Consider the following 20,988-nt stretch of genomic DNA (forward strand, 5'->3'; position numbering starts at 1 on the left):
GGAAACTACCTGCGGCTCTGGGCTACCCCGGGAACAGCCCCGCCGGCTCGCGGCCTCTCCCCCGCCCCGTTCCGACTTCTCCCGCCTCTGTTTTTTGGGGGGGAAGAAGGGTCTGCTGTTGTAGGAAGGGGACAGAAATCTTATTTCAGCCTTGCTCTATATTAATCAGCTAGAACTTCCCTATTGTGACGGGAGGGTGGTGTCTCCTCGCCCTGGGTTCGTTGTGGCTAGCCTGCCCAGAGGGTGATGGAGCTGATGATCTCCGTTAGCGACCGCTGGGTGTGAAGCTCCGGTTGTGGTAACACCTCTGGCTGGGGCTGCCGGAGTGAGAGTGAGGGCCAGCGAGCTGGTGCTGGGAGTGGTGTAGAAGTGGTAACAAGGCAGGCTGGAGCCAACCATCCTGAATTAGGGAGCTGGGTAAGTTCCCGGATTCCCGAGGGCGCTGTTCCCCGTGAAAACCACCGCTAGATCCGGCAGAACAGTTACCACTCCGACTCCACTTTTTTTTTTTTTCAGGACCCAATTTCCGCCCATAGTTGGACCTCCCCTGACCACAGCAGAACTGTTGATAAGGATAACAATAACTACATTTATTGAGGACGTGCTAATGATAGGCTCTCTACAAAGCACGTTCTATACTTTAGGCCCTTTACACTGCACACTAACCCTGCAAGGTAGGCTTTATTATGTTCGTTTTATGGATGACGCAGGACTGGACGCTCCTGTCATTTTACATGACTTGTTCCAGGAGGTCAACAGCCAGTGGGAAATTCATGCCCATGTCCGTTCCCCAGCCACCCACACCGATTCTTAAAAACCATGCTGATTTATCTAGATCAGAGAGGAAGGGTTAAGAGGTAGGTGAATAGAAGAGGAGGGTGTTCCTCCTCTCCCACCCTCCTCCTCTTACGGCAAAGGTGGAGAACAGTCCAGGTGAACAGCTGCTGTGGCTGCCACCTGGGGGAGACAGAGGCCAGGCTAAGTCCCTGCCTGAGAGGGGAGGGTGGTACTGACCTAATGCTGGAACTATGTTCCTAAGCCTGGGAATTGATTGTTAGGCCTCAGAGACGCCTCCTACCCCACACATGGTTCAAATGGGGACAAGGCCCTTATGGTCCTAATGCAAGTCAGGGTAGTCCTCAGGGACTGGCACCCAGTTCATGGTGGGGATTCCACCTCTGGACTCTGTCAGCTGGGTGCTTCCTGATCATGACCCTCTCTGTTCCTGGCTAGACTGTACCCCCAGAAGGGGTGTCTTTTCTGGTACCTTCCAAATAAAAATCTCACAATGGTCGTTCAGGTTTGTAGAATTCTATAATTATGCCTGCACTTTGGGCAGAGAGAAGGAAAAAGAAGAAAAGAAAAAACCAGAAAAAGTCAGACCCAAAGGCACATAGAGTGGCAAGCCAGACAGGGAGATAAAGAACATGCTGCTGCTATGGGTATTTCCCTCCTGTTTGAGAAAAACTGGAACCAGCTCACAGATAAATGGCATAAACAATGGCAGCAAGCCATAGACAGAAGAAAAAATATAACATTCTGGCTATTTTTATTATTCAGTGTTTCTGGGACAGTTTGCTTACCACTTCTCCGTGTCATCCAGCTCCATAATCCCTGCTCTTCACAACACCCATCATGGTGTGACTGCAAGTGGGCCACAGAGCCAGGGCCCAGAGACCCCCTAGTTCCAGCAACAGATGGTCAGCAGGGATGTCAACAGCTCCCTTGGGCTCTAGAACAGCCCTCCGACCGTACCCAAATCCTAAGACTCTCCTCACCCTGAACCTCTCACCTCCTATTCCTGGCATCATCATACCTCCTGCATCCTCAGACTGCTCCAGAACCTGGTGAGAAGGTCACCATCTCTACTCATCCCTGAGGCAGTACAGAGTGAGAGGCAAAAGGGAGATGGAGTGGGAAGAAGCAGCCGTGTAGGTTATTCTTTGCTGAGAACTGCTCAGAGGCTGGTCCTGCCAGGAGTGTGCGAGGCCTCAGCTAGGGGTAGGAAATGGGTATCCTCAAGAGAAATCCCTTTAGGGACTTCCCTGGTGGTCCAGTGGGTCCAGTGAGAACTGCTCAGAGGCTGGTCCTGCCAGGAGTGTGCGAGACCTCAGCTAGGGGTAGGAAATGGGTATCCTCAAGAGAAATCCCTTTAGGGACTTCCCTGGTGGTCCAGTGGGTAAGACTCCACTCTCCCAATGCAGGGGGCCCGGGTTTGATCTCTGGTGGGGGAACTAGATCCCGCATGCATGCCACAACTAAGAGTCCTTATACTGCAAATAAAAAAGATCCCGCATGCCACAACTAAGACCGGGCACAGCCAAAATAAATACATAAATATATTAATTAGTTAATTTTAAAAAGAGAGAGAGAGAAGTCCCTTTATCCTGGGCCACGTGCAGTGGCTCAGAGCCAGGAACTGGGCTTCTTCCCTTTGCCTCTCCCCTCCCCATTACTCCAATCCCAAAGCCCTCTTAAACTAAGAGGAGTGTCCTTCAATCAAGAGACAAATTCACAGACCACCACTTCCTCTCTCATTTGTCTAATACTTTCACATCCAGAATCTCACCCTGTAAAAAATTACACACTATACAATTGCAATTACATTGCAATCTTTATGCTGAAGAAACTGGGTCTCAGAGTTTCGTTCCCAAGTTGGGGTTCATACCCATCATCCACAGGCCTACCAAAGCCCTCCTGCCTTCCAGGCCCCTACCCACAAGCCTCCCCTGGTCGTTCCTGCCCCAGAGGACACCGCTCCTGGGGTAGAGATCATTTGCTATTTCCTCCTGGATTTTAACATTTTAACACTGAAGGGCTACCATAGCAATCTAAAAGAGCATTGTCAAATAGGATTTTGTGCAATGTGGGAATATGCTATATCTTTTCTGCCCAGTACAGTAGTCCCTAGCTGCATGTGGTGATTGAGCACTTGAAATGTTGTGAGTGTAAATGAGAAACTTAAGATGTTATTTACCGTATCGGACAGTGCAGTTCGGGAATCTTCAAGGGTCAAAACCCGTGAGGGTCTGGGCTATCACTCCTCACACTCAGCAACCCACCCCAAGCCCCAAGACCTCCGTAGTCTTGAGGGACCACTCTGCCTATACCAGGGACCACATCGCGGGGTCTGGCTGTCCTCTCTTCCCCGGTCTTGCCTCGAGCGCCAGGGGTCGCTGTGCCCGCGGGGCCGGCGGAGCGCTGTGCGCGGTGCCCGGCGCTGTCAGGGAGGCGGCGGCGGCTACGCCCGCGCGGGGCTGGGGAAGCGGGGGCGGCCCCGGGCTAGGAGGAGGAGGAGGCGGCGGCGGCGGCGGCAGCCGCGAGCTCCCAGGCCTGCGGGCGGCAGCCTCGGAGGGACCCCGGCTGAGCTCTGCAGAGCTGGCCGAGCGAGCCCGGAGCTCCCCGGTGCCCAGGGCGGGCCCCGCATGACCGTGATGCCAGTTTGGTCAGAGCCCCTGCGCCTCGGGGACGCAGCAACTTGGTGAGGGGGACAGGACTCCGGACTAGACAGCACCGGAGCTGACCGCTCCCGCCTGCAGCCCGCCTTTCGGAGTCTCGATCCCGCGCTCAGAGGCGAGGAGAACCTCAGGCCGGCGGGTGGAACCCGTGGGTACTGCCGTGGGGCAGGTAGGTCCCAGGCGTGGGAGCTCAGAATTGGGAGGACTGAGTGGGCGCGGGGCAGGGGCGGGAGAAGGCAGGGAAAGGTTAAAGGATCTTGTGGTTTACATTCTCAACCCCATGCTGGTATACAGGGGTTTGGGAAAAACAGCCTGGGAAACTGAGGCAGGAGTGTGGAAGCTTGAGAACAAACACCAGAAGCTTCTTTCTCAAGCTCTCTCTGAGGGAAGGAATAGAATGCCAGAGAAGGCACCCCAGATGCCCACTCCCGGGTCTTTTGGGTCTTGGGGTTCATAGGAGAGATGGGAAAGTGGGGTTGGAGGTGCGGCAGCTCAGGGTGAAATGGGTTGGGGGACTGCCGGAGAAAAGGCACATCTGCCTTTGTAATGATCAAAACAAAGGTTCCTGAAGGGGGCAGGGAGAGGAGATACCTACTCAGAAAAGAGGTACTTCTAGAAGCTCTCTGCCCGTGGAGCACACCCATCCCAGGGGTTTTGGCATCACTTCCTCCATCTGCCCCCGCAGTCTTTTCTGGGCTCTCACTCTGGGGAGCTAGGACACATGGCTCTTGGTATTTCTTGAGCCCCACCATCCTACCTGCCTCAGTTCCACCTCCCTCTGGAGGTTGAGGGAGGGGAGGTCTTGGGGAAAATGGAGATGCTTTGGGGCTGAGGCCGCTGAGGCTCAGAGACCTGGAGGACTCCCATTCTAGCCCTCTAGAGTGGGAATGGGGGTGAGGGCAGCAGAGTTGAGCCAGCTCCTGGCCAGTCCAGAAAGCAGGTGTGATGGGGCTAGGAGGAAGAAGAGGCAGAGAGGATTCAGGACCTCAGGGGTTATTATTCTCAGGTGCCTCTTCCCAGCAGTGGCTGTCAGATTCTGCTCAGGAACTCTTCCCTGGCCTTCAGCCCCTTCCCAAGGCCAGAGAGATGACAGGGTTGGTTCTTAGACACCTCCTACCACCAACCCTGCTTCACTCCTGGCACAGAGTAGCTCCCTCCGGAGCTACATGTTCCCAGAGTCTGCAAGGACCTCTGCAAATTCCCAGGGCAGAGGAGGGACTCTGCCCCCTGTCCTGGCACCTTGGGGAACAACCTCAGAATTAGGCACTACTTCAGTGCCCAGTCCACCCACTTGCCCTCACCCAGGCCCTCCTCCACCCCCTGCATGGCCACGGGCTCCCTCTGTCCCTTGCAAACCACAAGAATCTCTCCTATTTGTCTAGGAAGAGTGAGTCTGAGGCCAGTGGATGAAGTGACAGAAGATAAAAGATTCCAAAAAAGGTGAGTGAGGAGACAGTTGAAGAGGGGGAGTTGGGGGAGTGGTGCGTAGACAGAGATCAAGCACCCTATCCAAGGGAGCAGCCGGGTCTTGGCATTTGGTTTGGCCTCTAGTGTTCCCAGCACTAAGCTGGCACCTGAGGGAGCCCAGTGATCCCCCAAGGAGTAGCAGTGCAGCAGAGGGGGTGGTTCATGCCCCTTCTGTGCTTGGGTGGCTCCTAGCTGCTCTGTGCCTCTGCTTTACTGGGGTTCCCTCCATTTCTAGTCTACTCTCTGGGATAGATTTGGGAGATTCGAACCATCAAGGATGAAGGAGGAGAAGGAAAGGGGAAGAGAGCAGAAGCAAGGTGGTCCAGTGGGAACAGGGCAGGTTTCTGCGCTCAGGGTCTTCTACCCACATGCTGCCTGGCCTTGGGCAAGTCACTTGACTTCTATTAGCCTCCACTTCATTTCTTCCTTTTTATATTTAAATTTTGTTTAAGCTGAATTGCTAGTACCTTCCCGTGGTTCAAATCCCAAAAGATTTAAGAGCAATAGGGAGAGAGATTTCCCTGGCAGTCCAGTGGTTAAGACTTTGCCTTCTAATGCAGGGGGTGCGGCCAAACAGCCAAAACATAAAATAGAAGCAATATTGTAGCAAATTCAATAAAGACTTTAAAAATGGTCCACATCAAATATTACTCAGCCATAAAAAGAAACAAAATTGAGTTATTTGCAGTGAGGTGGATGGACCTAGAGACTGTCATACAGAGTGAAGTAAGTCAGAGAGAGAAAAACAAATACCATATGCTAACACATATATATGGAATCTAAAAAAAAAAAAGGTTCTGAAGAATCTAGGGGCAGGACAGGAATAAAGACGCAGACGTAGAGAATGGACTTGAGGACACGGGGAGGGGGAAGGATAAGCTGGGACGAAGTGAGAGAGTAGCATCGACATATATACACTACCAAATGTAAAATAGCTAGCTAGTGGGAAGCAGCTGCATAGCACAGAGAGATCAGCTAGGTGCTTTGTGTCCCCCTAGAGGGGTGGGTTAGGGAGGGTGGGAGGGAGACACAAGAGGGAGGGGTTATGGGGATATATGTATACCTATAGCTGATTCACTTTGTTATACAGCAGCAACTAACACAACATTGTAAGGCAGTTATACTCCAATAAAGATGTTAAAAAAAATGGTCCACATCAAAAAAAATCTTAAAAAAAAAAAAAAGCAGTAGCGAGAAAAATATCTCCGTTCTACCTCTGTATCCCAGCCAACCAGTTTCCCTTCTTGGTGGCAAACAATGTTATTAGGGTCTTTTGGTACATTTTCCAGAGCTAGCTTAACCTATATTTGAGCAACATATGTAATTCCTCCCTTTTACACATTGAATACACATCACCAGGCACTTTGCTTTTTTTCCCTAAATGATGGATTATCGTTGGAGATCATTGCATGCCTCAGTACATATATCATTTCCTCATTCTGTTACAGCTGTCTGGATGGGCATTGCACAGATGGCCCACAGTGTATTTAGCCAGCCCTTTACTGATGGCTTTTAGGTTGTGTCCAGGCTTTTTGAGTATCAGTTTGCTCATTTGTAAAATGGGTACAAATAATCCTACTTTGTAGGACAGTCGTGAAGGATTCAAGAGTATGTTTGCAGGGTCAAGTGCTCAAAACATGGCAGTCAGCATTATTGCTCCTTCCATGTCACAGCCCTCCATGGGACCATGCCCGGTCCATTCTTTAAGACCCCTCCTAAATGTCATCTCCTCCACAAAGCTTTCCATGTTTTTCCCAGCAGAACAGTCTCCCTTCCTGCTCCCCTTTCTGACTGTAGTACTCACCACTTTCTACAGTGAGTTTGTGCCAGGCCGAGAGCTGCCTGGGGACAAGTCGTGCACCCTACCCGCCTCTGTGCCCCCCAGAGCACATGGCACAGTGGTGCTGGCACTGGGCACTGGGAGGGCTCCTGCCTGGAGTCAAGCAGGGTGTGTGCTTCTCTCTGCAGGATGCGTGAGAGGGCCACACAGAACTGGAGCACGGGCGGCTGGCTGCTGGCACTTGGCCTGGTCTGGCTGTGGACCCACCTGGCCTCGGCTTCCTTGCAGCCTCCAACTCCACCAGGTCTAGGGGAGGTGGTGGGGCCCTGGGGCGGGCGGTTCTCCAGGATGCCTGGACACCACTGCACCCCGTTCCACAGCAGGCAGATCTCTGAGGCAGAGTAAGACCCACAGATGCGAGGGCAGGCCCATTCTCACCTTCCCTTCCATGCCGGAAGGTGTTCTGCAGGGAGAGGAGCCCCCGGGTCAGGGCTTAAGTCTAGCCTCCTGGCCTAATTTTGTGGTCTTCCTTCTGGGATGGCTAAAGCCGGTGTAAGCGGATGATCCTCGCCACGCATTGTAAGCCCTCGGGGCCCTGGGCCTCCCCCAGGGGAAGCCAGGAGCTGGGGGATGGTGTGGACTCCATCTTTCTCCTGCCCAGGGGCCAGACTCTGCCAGGGTGATGAGTGTGGCCTAAATGGGGAGGAAGGAAGGATAGGAACACAGATGTGGCAGGAAGATGTCATCCGTTTCCTCCTCCCCTGCAACTTGAAATCTCTTACCTACCCCTGCCCTGAGCTGGGAGGAGAGGCTGGAGGACAACTAGGGCAGGTGGGAGGGGGGCAGGGGTGCTGGCCTGGGCCGGGCATCTGATGGTGTGCTGGCCCTTTCAGTCCCCGTGAAGCAGGGCACCTGCGAGGTGATTGCTGCTCACCGCTGCTGTAACCGGAACCGCATCGAGGAGCGCTCCCAGACTGTCAAATGCTCTTGCTTCTCTGGCCAGGTGGCCGGCACCACCCGGGCAAAGCCCTCCTGCGTGGACGGTGAGTGAGAGGCTGGGACCCGGCAGGGAGGGCTTGGTCAGAGAGATAAGAAGGGCTGTCCAGGCTTCGCCATCTGCTGGGGATACAATTTCATGCCCAGCTCAGGGCTTTCACTGTTGGAGTCTCAAATGATGGGGCCACCTCTGGGAGGAGGGGCACAGATGTGACCATCGCCATCCCATAGATGAGGAAAGCCCTGTCATAAGCACACACCCTCCCTCCTGGCCACACCTACTGCCTGGCACATATGCGGATTCATTTCCTCACACGATCTTCTCAGGCCTCCCGTCAGCCTCGTCACCTCACACCCACTCCTCCAGACGTTGACTTCTTCACCTGCGGCTCCTTCCCAGGCCTCTTACACATCCCCTCCTCTTGTTCTCAAGCCGGCCTTTACCCTCCCCTCACATGGACACACGTGTATCGCTTGGCCATGAATTCCTTCGTATCCACCCCTTTCCCACGGCCCCACCCATGCTTATTTTCTTACTCTCACATGGCAGCGCCATAAACGTGCCCACTTGTGCTCACAGGCACACACCTGCTTGTGCGCACTCCCTCAAATGGCCTGCATGCTTGCTCACGTACACCAAGGGGTATGTTGAAGACTGTGCCTCTCTGCTAATGATGTGGTGGCTCAACTCAAGGGTTGCCTTAGAGACAACTTCCCCCGCCTTCACCCCTCTCTGTCTTTGGTGAGATGTAGGGGTCAGTGGGGTTGAGGTTGGTATGGTTGTGTCCCAAGGCCTCAGCCTGTGTACTGCCCTTCCGGGCAGCCTGGAGTAGGAAGAAGACAAGGGAAATGCAGGGCTCTAAGCCAGGGTGTGTAAAAACATGCCCTTATTCTGCACGAACCACTCCCACGCCCACAACTGCATGCTGTACTTGCAGAGGACTTAGAGCTGCCCTCACTGCTTCCTGCTCCCACAGCCTCCATCGTCCTGCAGAAGTGGTGGTGTCAGATGGAGCCCTGCCTGCTGGGCGAGGAGTGTAAAGTGCTCCCGGACCTGTCGGGATGGAGCTGCAGCACTGGACACAAAGTCAAAACCACCAAGGTATCCAGGGAGAGACACTTCATCGCAGCCCTACTCTTCCCCCTTCGCTGGGGGCAGAAAAGGGGACACAGGAACCCTGGGGTCTAGGATGCCGGTTTCCCAGGCTGAGATCTGCAAGCCATGTGGGCTCATCCCCGGACAGTCTCCCCTGGGTTTGTCTAGACTCTGGGGACTGAAGTCCAAGGTGTCCTTCTGGGCATATTCCTGATGTTCCTGAGGCCTTAGTTTCCTTCTCTGCCAAGAATGAGTTTGCCTTCCAGAACATGTCAGGTCCGTAGAACAAAGTAGAGAATTGAGGGAATTATCTAGATAATTGAGAGGGGAATCTCTGCAATTGCCATTCTGCCCTCCCACCCCTGCTGCAGGCCCACCCCCACATTCCCACGATTCACTCCCTGTAGCTCACACCTGCCTTTCTCTGGTTGAACTGCTGTGCTGACACCAGCCGAGAGGATTATTATTTCCATGGTTTGCTGCCTGCCCCACAGAACAAGGGATGATCAAAATTTTATCGAACTCGTTAGCAGTTCCATGTGTGTCACGGTTAATCCGTTGTATTGCTCTGTCATGGCTGTTTGTACAGATGGGTGACACTGTGGGGCAAGTCAGAACTCTGCCTCCTGCCTTCCCTCCCCACCATCACACCCAGCAAACAAGCAAGCAAAGAAAACAATACAGAAGGAAAGGCGGGCTCCGGACTTCTAAAGAGAACATTTTCATAGGGCACAGAACAGGAGCTACAGCAAGAAAAAGTGTGGCTGGATCTAAAGTAGAGCTTCCTATCTGCAGGCAGGCAAGGGACACAGCCATTCTGAGTATATTTAAGACTAGAAGAGACCCACCCCAGAGCTTCTGACATTTGTCACTATTGTATGGGTCTGGATTTGTAGGCTGTAGATCACTGTGCTTGCAATTTGGTAGCTACTCTGAAGCAACCAGCGGTGACGCAAGGCTGATTTATGTTTGCATGGGCCACCCAGCCACACTTTCCCAGTCTGGACTGCTTTAGGGGAAAGTGACCTGCATATCCTGGGGAATCTCGGGCACACTGGCACGGGACAGGCATTCCCTTCTCTAACCTTCCCGCATCACTTGCTCTCTAGGTCACACGATAGCTCTTGGGGGTCATGACCTGACAGCTTGATTGAGCCACCCACTGGAGAATGGTGTCCAGTTATCAGCTGGCAAATATGGAGATTCACTTCCCTGGACCCACACCCTGTGCAAAGTGCAGCAGCACTCTTTCCAGAGGTATTGCAGTTAAGCTTCTCAGCAGATACGTCCTCATATCTCCAGGCCAATCTCCAGCCACATACCTGTGGTGCTGGGTTCTCCCTGGGGGACACAGAAGAAGGTCAAGATAGAATCCCTACCCTTAAGGAAAGTTCAGTCAAGTTGAAGAGCTGACAAAAGGCAATCAAGGTAACTTAGATTAAAGTGTGTGGTATCAGACTGGTTTCTGGCCCATATGCAGTGAGCATGTTGGGGACCATTCACCCCACTTCAGTTGAGGAGACTCCCACAGCCCTTCAGCCACCCTCTGGCCACAGGGCACAAAGACATAGGTCATATTCACCACGCACTACTTCGGTGGGACCTCACAACGGTCCGAATCCCCGGCAAGCTGCTGACCTACTGAAGGAAAACACTCTCCCCTGATGCCAGACCGGCTGTATCTCATTTGGATGGGGCTGAATTGACTTGGGGAAGGAAAGCAGAGATGAAGCCAAACAACTTTACAGAAAAGCTTCTGCAGAGGCCTTGCCTGCTTCGGACACACTGGGTATGGGCTGGACAGGACTGTAAAATCACCCCCACCCAAGCACCCCAGGTTTTTGTTTGTTTGCTTCTTTTAACAGATGAGGAAACTGAATCCCAGAGAAATGAGGTGACTTGCCCAAGGTGTCACAGCTTGGGCTCCCAAATCTCTAAGACGGCTGACCTTTCACTTAGCCTGGATGTTGGGATTCCAGCCTGGGCTTTCCATGCTGTTTTTATCTCAAGAACAGGAACCTGCAAAGAATGGGCTGGACAGCTCAATGATTTTGAGCAAGAACTTTTACAAAGTTCACTCCTATCTGAAATAATCCAGAATACCTACCCACAAGGATGCAGGGCCACTGGGTCTCCACTCTGCCCTCAGCCCCAAAACTTCCAAACAGAACCCATGACAGCCCAGAGGTCACTCAGCCCAGTTACAGCTGGGCACTCTGAGCTGGAAGCCTTGTCCACTCTAACCCGTCTTTTCCAGAGTCCTTAGGCTGTGCCTCTCAGTGGCTCTGGCTCCAACAGAGGGTCTGGGTGGCGTCCAGGGCTAGTCAGAGTCCTCTTCCTTCAAAGGCCCTGCTAGGCAGCAGGGGAGCCCCTGCGCTGGATGGAGCCTCTGTCCAGGACTGAAGGTCAGCCAGTCAGGCTGCACCCTAGGTGGTCTGCGGATGACACACAGGCCTCAGGGACTCAGAGACGCGAATTACTTGGATGTCTCATCAATAAGAGAATTACAGCCTCAGTGACTGCTGGCATCAGCTGGGATCAGGTAGGATCAGCTGGGATCGCCAGGACTGCAGGGTGTGATGGGGCCTTGAGGGGAGGGGCGTCAGTAGAGACCAACTGGGAGAATGCTGAATTCTGACCCTCAGAGAAGATAGATCAGATGACGGGTTGAGGCTGAGAGTCTCAGTCCCTCGCTGCTTCTCTCCCTCCCTCCCCATGCAGTAGAATCAAGACCGTTGACCCCACTCCAGGGTTGATCTTTTTTTTTTTTGAGATGTTCTTTTTTTTTTTTTAAACATCTTTATTGGAGTATAATTGCTTTACAATGGTGTGTTAGTTTCTGCTTTATAACAAAGTGAATCAGTTATACATATACATTTATCTTCTTGTTTGCCTTTTTGTTGTTTTTGGTAATGGGGTGAACAATGATGCTGGCCTCCCACTAGGCTGTAGATGTCAGAACTCTGACAACTTCGAATCTCTGCATATAGTGGGGTCACAGGGTGGGGTAGTCAAGGAGTAGGTCAAAGGTTGTCATCACCTCCTTCAAGGTTGGGGAGTGGATTAAGGTATTGGCACTCTTTCTGGAAAGGATAGTAAATATTTGCAGGCCACATACAGTCTCTGGCATATTCTTTGTTTTTGTTGTTGTTTATTTTGTTTCATGTTGTTTTAAAAAACCTTTTAAAATATAAAAACCATTCTTAGCTCAAGGGCTGTACAAAACCAGGCCCCAGGCACTTTTTGGAAGGTTGCCAACCCCAATAAACCTTTGAAGGCAGGCCATCTCTGCAGCTTGGGTCTGCCTCCCGGCCTGCCTTTGGTGCAGTGGGAACCTGAGCGTGAGGGGTGGGTCGGGTTTTGTTTTTCTTCTAATGTTCCTTGAGAGACTGGTGAGTGAATTATTTAGGCTACAAATGAGACAGCTTTAGCGGAGTCGGACAATAAGAGCCTGCTCTCCTTGAAGCCAGGATGCAGGCTTCTCTACTCCCTCCCCATCCCTCAAGACTGTGTCCAGGAGGGAGGGAGAGGGCTCCAGCCGCCTGCGCATCTGCTGCATCCATAGCCAGTGGGCTGTGAGCTGGGGGATGGTGCTGTACAAACTCCCCCCAAGCTGCCAACTACCGCCCACCCCTGCCCCAGCCAGGCTCCTTGATCCCTGACTTCCCTCATCCCTGCTTCAGAGAAGACCTCCTTCCTTTGGCACATGCTGGAATTTGCTAATTCATTTTTTTAACCCCTCAAAGCCTCCATTTCCTCCTGACCTAATCATATTTATTTGGTGGGCTTTGAGGGGTATTCTTTATATGGCCAGGAGAGCCCCACACAAGAGGATCTGATGGAGAAGGGAAAGCTTCTCACCTCCCAACAGAAGCTCCCTCAGGTCCTGCTTCCAACTAAGTCAACATTTGTACACATTTTGTAGCTGCTTCAATGGCAGTATAGGAATGCAAATTAATTTTCCTGGAGCATAGGGGTCCTGGATCATTTGTGTTCCTTTTCTCCCCTTAGTGGGATGGGCTCTCAGATTTCCTGAGGTTAGCTGGTAACCCTACCCACCCAGCTTCGGAAGGTTGCCAACTACAGAAGATCATGTGGCTACTTTCTGTGGCCTCCTGGCAGTTTCATTAAGGTCTGTGAGTGACATCCTAATTAATGGCTCCAGACAGTTGGCTAGAGTTGAAGCCGCAGCTTCCTAAAATCACAAGCTTAGAGCTAGAAGGGATTTAAGAGACCTTAGCCAATTCCCTCATTTGACAGATGAGAAAAGGAAGGCTCAGAGAGGTTAGGTAATTTGCTCAAAGTCACACAGCAAGCTGGTGGCATGTGCTGCCCAGTGATCCAGACAAGTGCTCTTTACGCTATTGCACATTGCCTCTTACTCTAGTATAGATGACAGCCCTGAAAAGAAGCCAGAATTTCAGCAAGGATGAATGTGAAAGAGGCTCACTCTAAAATCACCCAACCCTGTGAGTTCCAAAGGACAGAATAAAGAAGAATGGGAAGCTTTTAGAGATATATACACAGAAAGAGGGGAGAAGGGACAAAAGGGGGGAATTGAGATCACTCAGAAGAACATCAAAACACCAAAGCACCACACAAAATAATGAGAATAAAACTTGATTTTTATCCTTTTTGGAGGAGACAGAATGGAGCTCCTGTCAATCTTTGGGAGACCTGTGCAGCAGCTTTGATGGTTTCAGAATTCTTTGGAGCCTAATGCAGGGGGCTGCAAACCAAGGCCCATGGGCCAAATTTGGTCCACCACCTGTCTTTGTAAATAAAGTTGTATTGGAATGTAACCATGCTTATTTGTTTATTATTGTCTGTGACTGCTTTCCTACTATGAGATAGCAGAGCTAAGTCGTTGCAGAGAAACCATACGGCCTACAAGGCTTAAAATATTTACTGTTGGACCCCTTGTAGAAAACTTTTGCCAACCCCTGCCCTGGCGTTTTTATCAAATCTTTCTCAATACACGCTGACAATTTGGAAAATGATGACTGTATGTTGAATTTCTAGGTTTTCGGTTTTTTATTTTTGAGTCTGTGCTTGTGTCCCCTTTAATCCCTTCCAGTGCCACTTGTGAGCTCTAACAACCAAAGAAACGAAGAAACAACGACTAAGACAGAGGCCAAGAAAAAGACTTGGAACAGATGGAAGCTTCCCTGATATGTTGTCACACCCCAGATCAGCTCAGTTCACATTTCCCAAGGTCATGTAAATTCTTTTTTTTTTTTTTTTTTGCAGTACGCGGGCCTCTCACTGCTGTGGCCTCTCCCGTTGCGGAGCACAGGCTCCGGACGCGCAGGCTCAGCGGCCATGGCTCACGGGCCCAGCCGCTCCGCGGCATGTGGGATCTTCCCGGACCGGGGCACGAACCCGTGTCCCCTGCATCGGCAGGCGGACTCTCAACCACTGCGCCACCAGGGAAGCCCAGGTCATGTAACTTCTACTTTTAAACCTCAGGGAAGTAACTGCAAGTGCACCCATGTGTAAAGATGTAATTGTGTACGCATGTATGCTGCTGGTGTTTCTGTGCATCTGTGGATTTGAGCAACTCCATGCTCAAAAGCAAGGCTGATATTCAAAATAGATAAAAACTAGCTCACCACAGAGACTGACTAATCAAGGCAAATGCCAACCTGTACGTCAGACCAGGGCACGCTGACTGCACAAAGCCCAGTGCGTTTCCACTCCACCTGCTGTGGCTGAGATGGGACTTCAGAGTAGGGGAGCAGCTAAGCTGGTTCTTGATTTCCTTGGTCTTGTGATGTGTCACTGAGGGTGGGTCTGGGTCCAGAAGCTACTGGACTCAGATGGCTATAAACATTGTATTTGGAATAGACATATAGACTGGGCATAAGGAAGAGCAGGCAACTGCCTTTCAAGCCTTACATAAGGGTACACACTCCCCTTTAGTCTGGCTTAGAGGGATAGGATTCCAACCATCTTCAAAGGCTGGGTTGACTTCCATGCTGGGTGATTGGCAGTACACAATCGCTTCTACTAGTGAATGTCTACCTTGTGTCAAGCACATTAGGCTCTTTATATAGGTAACAGTATATTAAATGGGACTCTTCCCATCTCAAGATGTGGGCAGAGGCCTCAAAGGTGAGGAAAAGAATAATAGGGATCAGCTATTATCAGCTACCACATTCTAAATCAAGATGCTAGACTAGGGACTTTGCTGGTGGTGCAGTGGTTAAGAATCCGCCTGCCAATGCAGGGGACACGGGTTCGAGCTCTGGTCTGGGAAGATCCCACATGCCGCGGAGCAGCTAAGCCCGTGCGCCACAACTACTGAGCCTGCGCTCTAGAGCCCGTGAACCACAACTACTGAGCCTGTGCACCACAACTACTGAAGCCCACGTGCCTAGAGCCTATGCTCTGCAACAAGAGAAGCCACCGCAATGAGAAGCTCATGCACCGCAGCAAAGAGTAGCCCCTGCTCGCCACAACTAGAGAAAGCCCGCACACAGCAACAAAAACCCAATGCAGCCAAAAATAAATAAATTAAAAAGATGCTAGACTATATCTCAGATTTGTAAAATGGATGGTCCATAGGGCTTTACTCCCCTCCAGACTGTATAACAGAGGGCTAAGAGCTGAGGCTGAAAGGCAGGTAGTATTGAAGGTCTGTCTGGAGTGAGTTGTCACTTCCTTTCTCTCCCAGCCAAGGGGAAGGTTTAGGTGTCGATTCTGTCTTTCACCCACTTAAGAGGGGAATTGCAGAAAAGAACTCCAAGAGCTATTGGAGTATGAGGGACAGAGGGACTCAGGACTGAAAATAATCTAGCAGTGATTGTGGCTGGCTTGTGGGCCTGGATAGTGAGTCTAAAAAACTGTTTTGGGTGTGAGCCGTACCTCCAGAGCTTAGCAGAGCATGGATGTTTGTATGTTTTCCAAGGGCCAGATGTGGACTGCCCAAGAGGGCTGCCTGGAATGGAGAGGTGCCCCACATAGGGAAAGACTACCAGAAGCCATGAGGCTGAGAGGGAATCACAAGTGGCCAGAGAGAGGAGGTACCGGTACGTGGGGGATCCCCAGCAGCAGGGCATCTTCCAAAAACCCAGGAAAATGTCCTAGATGACAACGTCCAAACCTGAGATTGAAAGAGATTTAGACTCATAGACATTAAATAATTTGCTCAGGATCAAGCAGCTAATAAATGGCAGGTGGTGGTTTTATACTGTGTTGACTTGGGTAAGCTGGAAATACATTTTCCAGAATCCTCCTCCCTGATGGTTTCTGATCACAGTTGGCCAGAAGATTAATTTGTGAATGATTTAGAAGAGATAAGTGCAGTGGTAGTAATTACTTTCTGAAGGTTTTCCTGGTTAGAAGTGCCACCAGGTTCCAGGCTGTACCCATTCTCCCTCGTTCTACAACAAGCTTTCTTAGCAACCCCCAGGCCTTCTGACCAAGAGCAACCCAGGCCAACCACCAGATGCAGAGGCAACAGGCTTCCGTGTAAACTTCTCCACCAACTCTCTAGGATCCTGCTCTAACAACTGGGCATGCCTGACTTCAGAAGGGTTGATGAGTGACTATTCTTTGATCCTCCAACTTCTCCATTCATACTCTGATTTCCCCAGTTATTCCAAAAATGTGTAAGCCTTGTTCCTAAAATAAATCCCTTGTTTCATAATATTCTTAGTGTTTCTCCTTCCCTGACTGAACCCTTTCTAATATCATTAGTATCAATATCAAATCAGTATCAGATACCATTATAGGTACTGGAAATTGTTCCAGAGGAACAGAACTTTAAGGATAGGACTCTTGAAATTGATCTGTTTAAAGGCATTAATGACCCTGTTGCTAATGGTAAAAGAGACACTGGTAGACCGTGGCCGGCAGTGGCAAGACAGATACATTAATTATCACCTGTAGACAACTGTAATCAAATACCTATAGGAGGCAAGGCTTTGGGTAACCAAGTATTTGCTGCCACCGAACAATTTAATGGAAATAAAGAGTGTAATGGAGTTAGTTGGTTTCTTCTAAGTGCACCCAAGAACTTTGAAAGAAAATTATGAGCTCAGGTCTTCAAATTCCAGCTGAAGTAAGGAGTAAAGGAGTAGGATAGTTCTATGATTACCTGAAAAGAAACCCTATTTCCTATAGCTGCAGGGTTGAGATTTTTGAAACCCAAACTCAAAGTAGTCAGGTGGTAGTCTCTACTTTCATTTTAGTAGAATCATTGTTGTGTCCCCTGGTGGAGACATTCTTCCCTTGGGGACTAACACCCTTAAACCAGCCCTGCCCAAAGTTTTAGGAACAGGAAATAACATTTGGCTGGTGAATCATTAGAGTTAGGAATGAGAAGAGCCACTCCCACTTACCCCATGCTGGTTCACCAGCACACGCAATGAGGGCTATGATGGTGGGCAATGTCAAGTGGAAACCTCTAGAATGGCCTACCAAAATGGTAAGCTCAAGGCAATTTCACTCCTGGAGGGATTGCAAAGATTAGTATCACCTTCAGAACTTGAAGGACGTAGTAGTGGTGATTCTTACCTCTTTCAACTTGCCTATTTGTTCTTTGCAGAAAACAGACAGATCTTGGACAATGACAGTGGGTTATCATAACCAGGCAGACTCCATTTTCAGCTTCTGTTCCAGACATGTTTTCTTTACTGGAGAAGACATCCCTTGGCACCTGGTAGGCAGCTATTGATCTGGCAAATGTTTTTTCTTTATACCTGCCTAGGGGAACAAAATTTGCACCCTAAAATATCTCTTTGGCAGGTGGATTATTTCCAGCTAAAAACAATCTATGCCCAAAAAACTCAGGAAGAATCTTTGACCTTACCCCTAACTACCTGAACAATTTAGATAGAGGGCCTGTCATAGGAATAGAGCTATCACTGAGATGTCTGCAAAGAACATGGGCTGGGTGTGGTGGAGGAAACTCTTAGAGATCAGAGTCCACTCTGTGTCCCATATTCTCTGCATAGTGCAGCAAACTTTTGTTTACCAAACATTTGCTTTTCCATCTCCTTCCTCCCCTTTGAAGTTCCAAACCATTATCCCCAACACCCTCTTTTGTCTTTAGCTGAAGATGGTATTTAAGGTGAGGGTTTCAGCCATTTTGGTGAGTTACTCAGCTTTCCTGAGTCTCTCCCACATATACATGTTATTAAACTTTTGTGTGATTTTCTCCTGTTAATCTGTGTCATGTCAATTTAATTCTTAGATGAGCCAGAAGAAGCCAGAAGGGTAGAGGAAAATTCCTTCCTCCCCAACGCCTGTTAATAAAGATCACCCAAAGCAGTTTACTTTCAACTGGCAGGGCCAGCAATACACTTTTACTCTCCCTCCTCAAGGCTTTATCGACTACACGGATGCTATCATGCTAGATGGATCTGGCGAGTAGAAGGTTGCTAGTACTCTAGACACTGTGGCAAGAGACACGCATGCCAGATGGTGAGAAATAAATCCCACAGAAATTTAGGAGCTTGCCACCCTGGTAAATTTTCTAGGGACCCAGTGATCTGAGGCTATGTCAAGATACCCCTTCTACAGTGAAAGACAAGTTGCTGTCTCTGGCTTCTCCTACCAGAAAAAAAGAGCTTAAATGCTTAGCAAGCCTCTTGAAATTTGAAAATATCCTAAACTTCGTTTGGACATGCTGCTCTCATTTATCAGAAAAGTCAAATGTCTGCAAGTTTTGAGTAGGACCCAGAACAAGAGAAGGCTCTACGGTAGGTATGGGCTGTCGTGCAAACTTATCTGCCCCACAGGCCATGTGAACTCTCACAGTGTCTGCACTGTATGGAGTTTTTGGCAGCCTCTGAAGACGAATCGCAGAGCAAACCCTTAGGATTTTGGATCAAACTATGCCATTCTCCTCAGATAACTATTTTCCTTTTGACAGATAGCTTCAATTTTATTGGGCTCTACTACATACTGGATGTTTGACTGTGAATCACCAAGTTACCGGGTGACCTGAGCTGCCCATCATAAACAAGGTGTTATTTGGCTATAAAGGCATAAAGATGGGCATTCACAGCAGTATTCTGTTATCGGGTGGAAGTGGGCTTCATACGTGATTGGACTTGAGCAAGACCTAAAGGCAAAAGTAAGTTGCAAGAACAAGTGCCTCAGGTTCCCATGGCCCCTCTTCCTGCAAAACTGCCTCCTCTTTCTCACACCTCTGGCCTCATGAGCAGTTCTCTATGACCAGCTGACTGAGGAAAGAAAAAAGTCTGACCTGCTTGACTGCTGGTTCTGCATGGTATGAGTTGGTTCTGCAGGATTTGAATTATTTCTGCCAGAAGGTGGAAAGTTGCAGCACTGCTGCCCCACTCAGAGAGGACCCTAAAGTAGCGGTCCCCAACCTTTCTGGCACCAGGGACCATTTCGTGGAAAACAATTTTTCCACGGACGGTGGGGGATGGGGGATGGCTCAGGCCGTAATGCGAGCGATGGGGAGTGATGGGGAGCGACAGATGAAGCTTTGCTTGCCCACTGCTCACCTCCTGTTGTGTGGCCCCAGGGGTTGGGGACCCGTGCCCTAAAGAATAATGGTAAAGGAAAATCTTCCAGTGCGTAAACATTTGAGCAGTACACATGGTTGCTCATTTTGCCTGGAAGGAGAGGTGGCCAGAGGTATAGACATACACTAAAAAAAAGCGTGTGAAATAAATTAAATTAAAAAAAAAATGTGTGTGTGTGTGTGTGTGTGTGTGTGAGCGTGAGCGTGTGTGCGTGCTGTGGCTAAAAATTTGACTTGATGTTCAGGATATCGGAGAGAATGTGTTTGGAAAATTGGTGATAAGAAAGTGCGGAAGAGGTACGTGGATGAACCACTCTAAACTGACACAAAGTGTGAAGGTACTCATGTCCCACGTGAATGTTCACCAAAGGGCAACCTCATAAGAAGAGGATCTTAATAGTCAGGACACCAAGATGCCACATTCTTTAACCAACCATTTCCTCCAGTCCTCCCTGTCTTGGCCCAATTGCTGGTGATCAAAGTGTACACAGTCTAAGATTTTAAAATTAGAAACTTTTCAATGTCTTAATTTTTTTTGTTTTATGTTTTTTTCTGACTGAGCTGCATGACTTGCTGGATCTGTTTCCCAACCAGGGATTGAACCAGGGCCACAGCAGTGAAAGCGCCAAGTCCTAACCACTGGACCACCAGGGCATTCCCTGTCACAGTTATTTTTATCCTGTTGTATTAAATAAATATTGATCGCCAAGTTTGTCTCAAAAAACAAAGTGTACATGGTGGCAAGAATAGAAGTTATGCATGGCTCAGCAACATGAGCTTCCATTCATCAAATCTGATATGGTTACAGCCACTGCTGAGTGCCCAGCCCACCATTATCAGAGACCAACACTGAACCGTAAGTGTGGCACCACTTCCCAGGGTGAACAGCCAGCCACAGGCCATCACGGAATGGGCAAAGCTTCTCCTCACTAGTAAATACTTACTCTGGACATGAATTTTCTTTCCCTGCTCACATGCTTCTGCCAAAACTACTATCTATGGACTTCTAGAATATCTTATTCATTCTCACAGTATTCCACCAAACATACCTTCTGACCAAGGAACTCATTTAACAGCAAATGAAGTAATGTGCTCACGCACATAGAATTCACCGGTCTTATAATATGCCTGATCACCTTGAATTAAATGGCATGAAAAAATGGTAGAATGATTTTTTTTGGAATTCAGTTACAACGCTAGCTGAGCACTGGCACTGGGCAGGGCTTGGTTAACGTCCCTAGGATGCTGTATACGTCCTGAATCAGTGACCAATATATGTAGTAGTGTAGTCCTCCCATAGCCAGGATTCATGAATCTGAAAATCAAGGGGTTGAAATGGAAATGGCTCCTCAATTGTAACTCCTAGTGAGCCACTAGGGGAATTTTTGCTTCCCAGACCCACAACTTTGGGCTCTGCTGGTTTAGAAAATAATTTGTCTGCCTAGGTTAGTTATATATAAGTAAAATATATTAATATATATACTTTTCAGTGACGGTACTAGGTGAGGCATTTGCTGAAAGCAAAGGGAATATGGAATGAATAGCAGAGAAAGAAGTTAAAAATACCAACTTTGGGGCTCCCCTGGTGGCGCAGTGGTTAAGAATACACCTGCTAATGCAGAGGACACAGGTTCGAGCCCTGATCCGGGAAGATCCCACACGATGTGGAGCAATTAAGCCTGTGTGCCAC

General features: G+C 49.6%; 1 protein-coding gene across 4 annotated transcripts in view; it reads left to right on the forward strand.

Annotated features, from left to right (window-relative positions):
- Window positions 1-20,951, forward strand: part of TAFA3 (TAFA chemokine like family member 3) — a 29,088-nt gene extending 8,137 nt beyond the window's left edge. Inside the window, exons 1-9 of one of the 4 annotated variants that reach the window (XR_003005894.1) lie at window positions 2,604-3,627; window positions 4,841-4,898; window positions 6,894-7,009; window positions 7,599-7,748; window positions 8,640-8,803; window positions 9,907-10,054; window positions 13,875-14,012; window positions 17,349-17,462; window positions 18,678-20,951. Coding sequence is in view for 3 of the 4 variants with exons in the window: in XM_024764951.1 (XP_024620719.1) it covers window positions 6,895-7,009; window positions 7,599-7,748; window positions 8,640-8,803; window positions 9,907-9,918 (441 nt within the window). In the remaining variant the exon portion in view is untranslated. The other 3 variants (XM_024764949.1, XM_024764952.1, XM_024764951.1) reach the window with 3 other exon arrangements.
- The last annotated feature ends 37 nt before the right edge of the window (window positions 20,952-20,988 follow it).

Source organism: Neophocaena asiaeorientalis, unplaced genomic scaffold (assembly GCF_003031525.2).
Source record: "Neophocaena asiaeorientalis asiaeorientalis breed wild unplaced genomic scaffold, Neophocaena_asiaeorientalis_V1.1 scaffold62, whole genome shotgun sequence".
Lineage (NCBI taxonomy): Eukaryota > Metazoa > Chordata > Mammalia > Artiodactyla > Phocoenidae > Neophocaena > Neophocaena asiaeorientalis.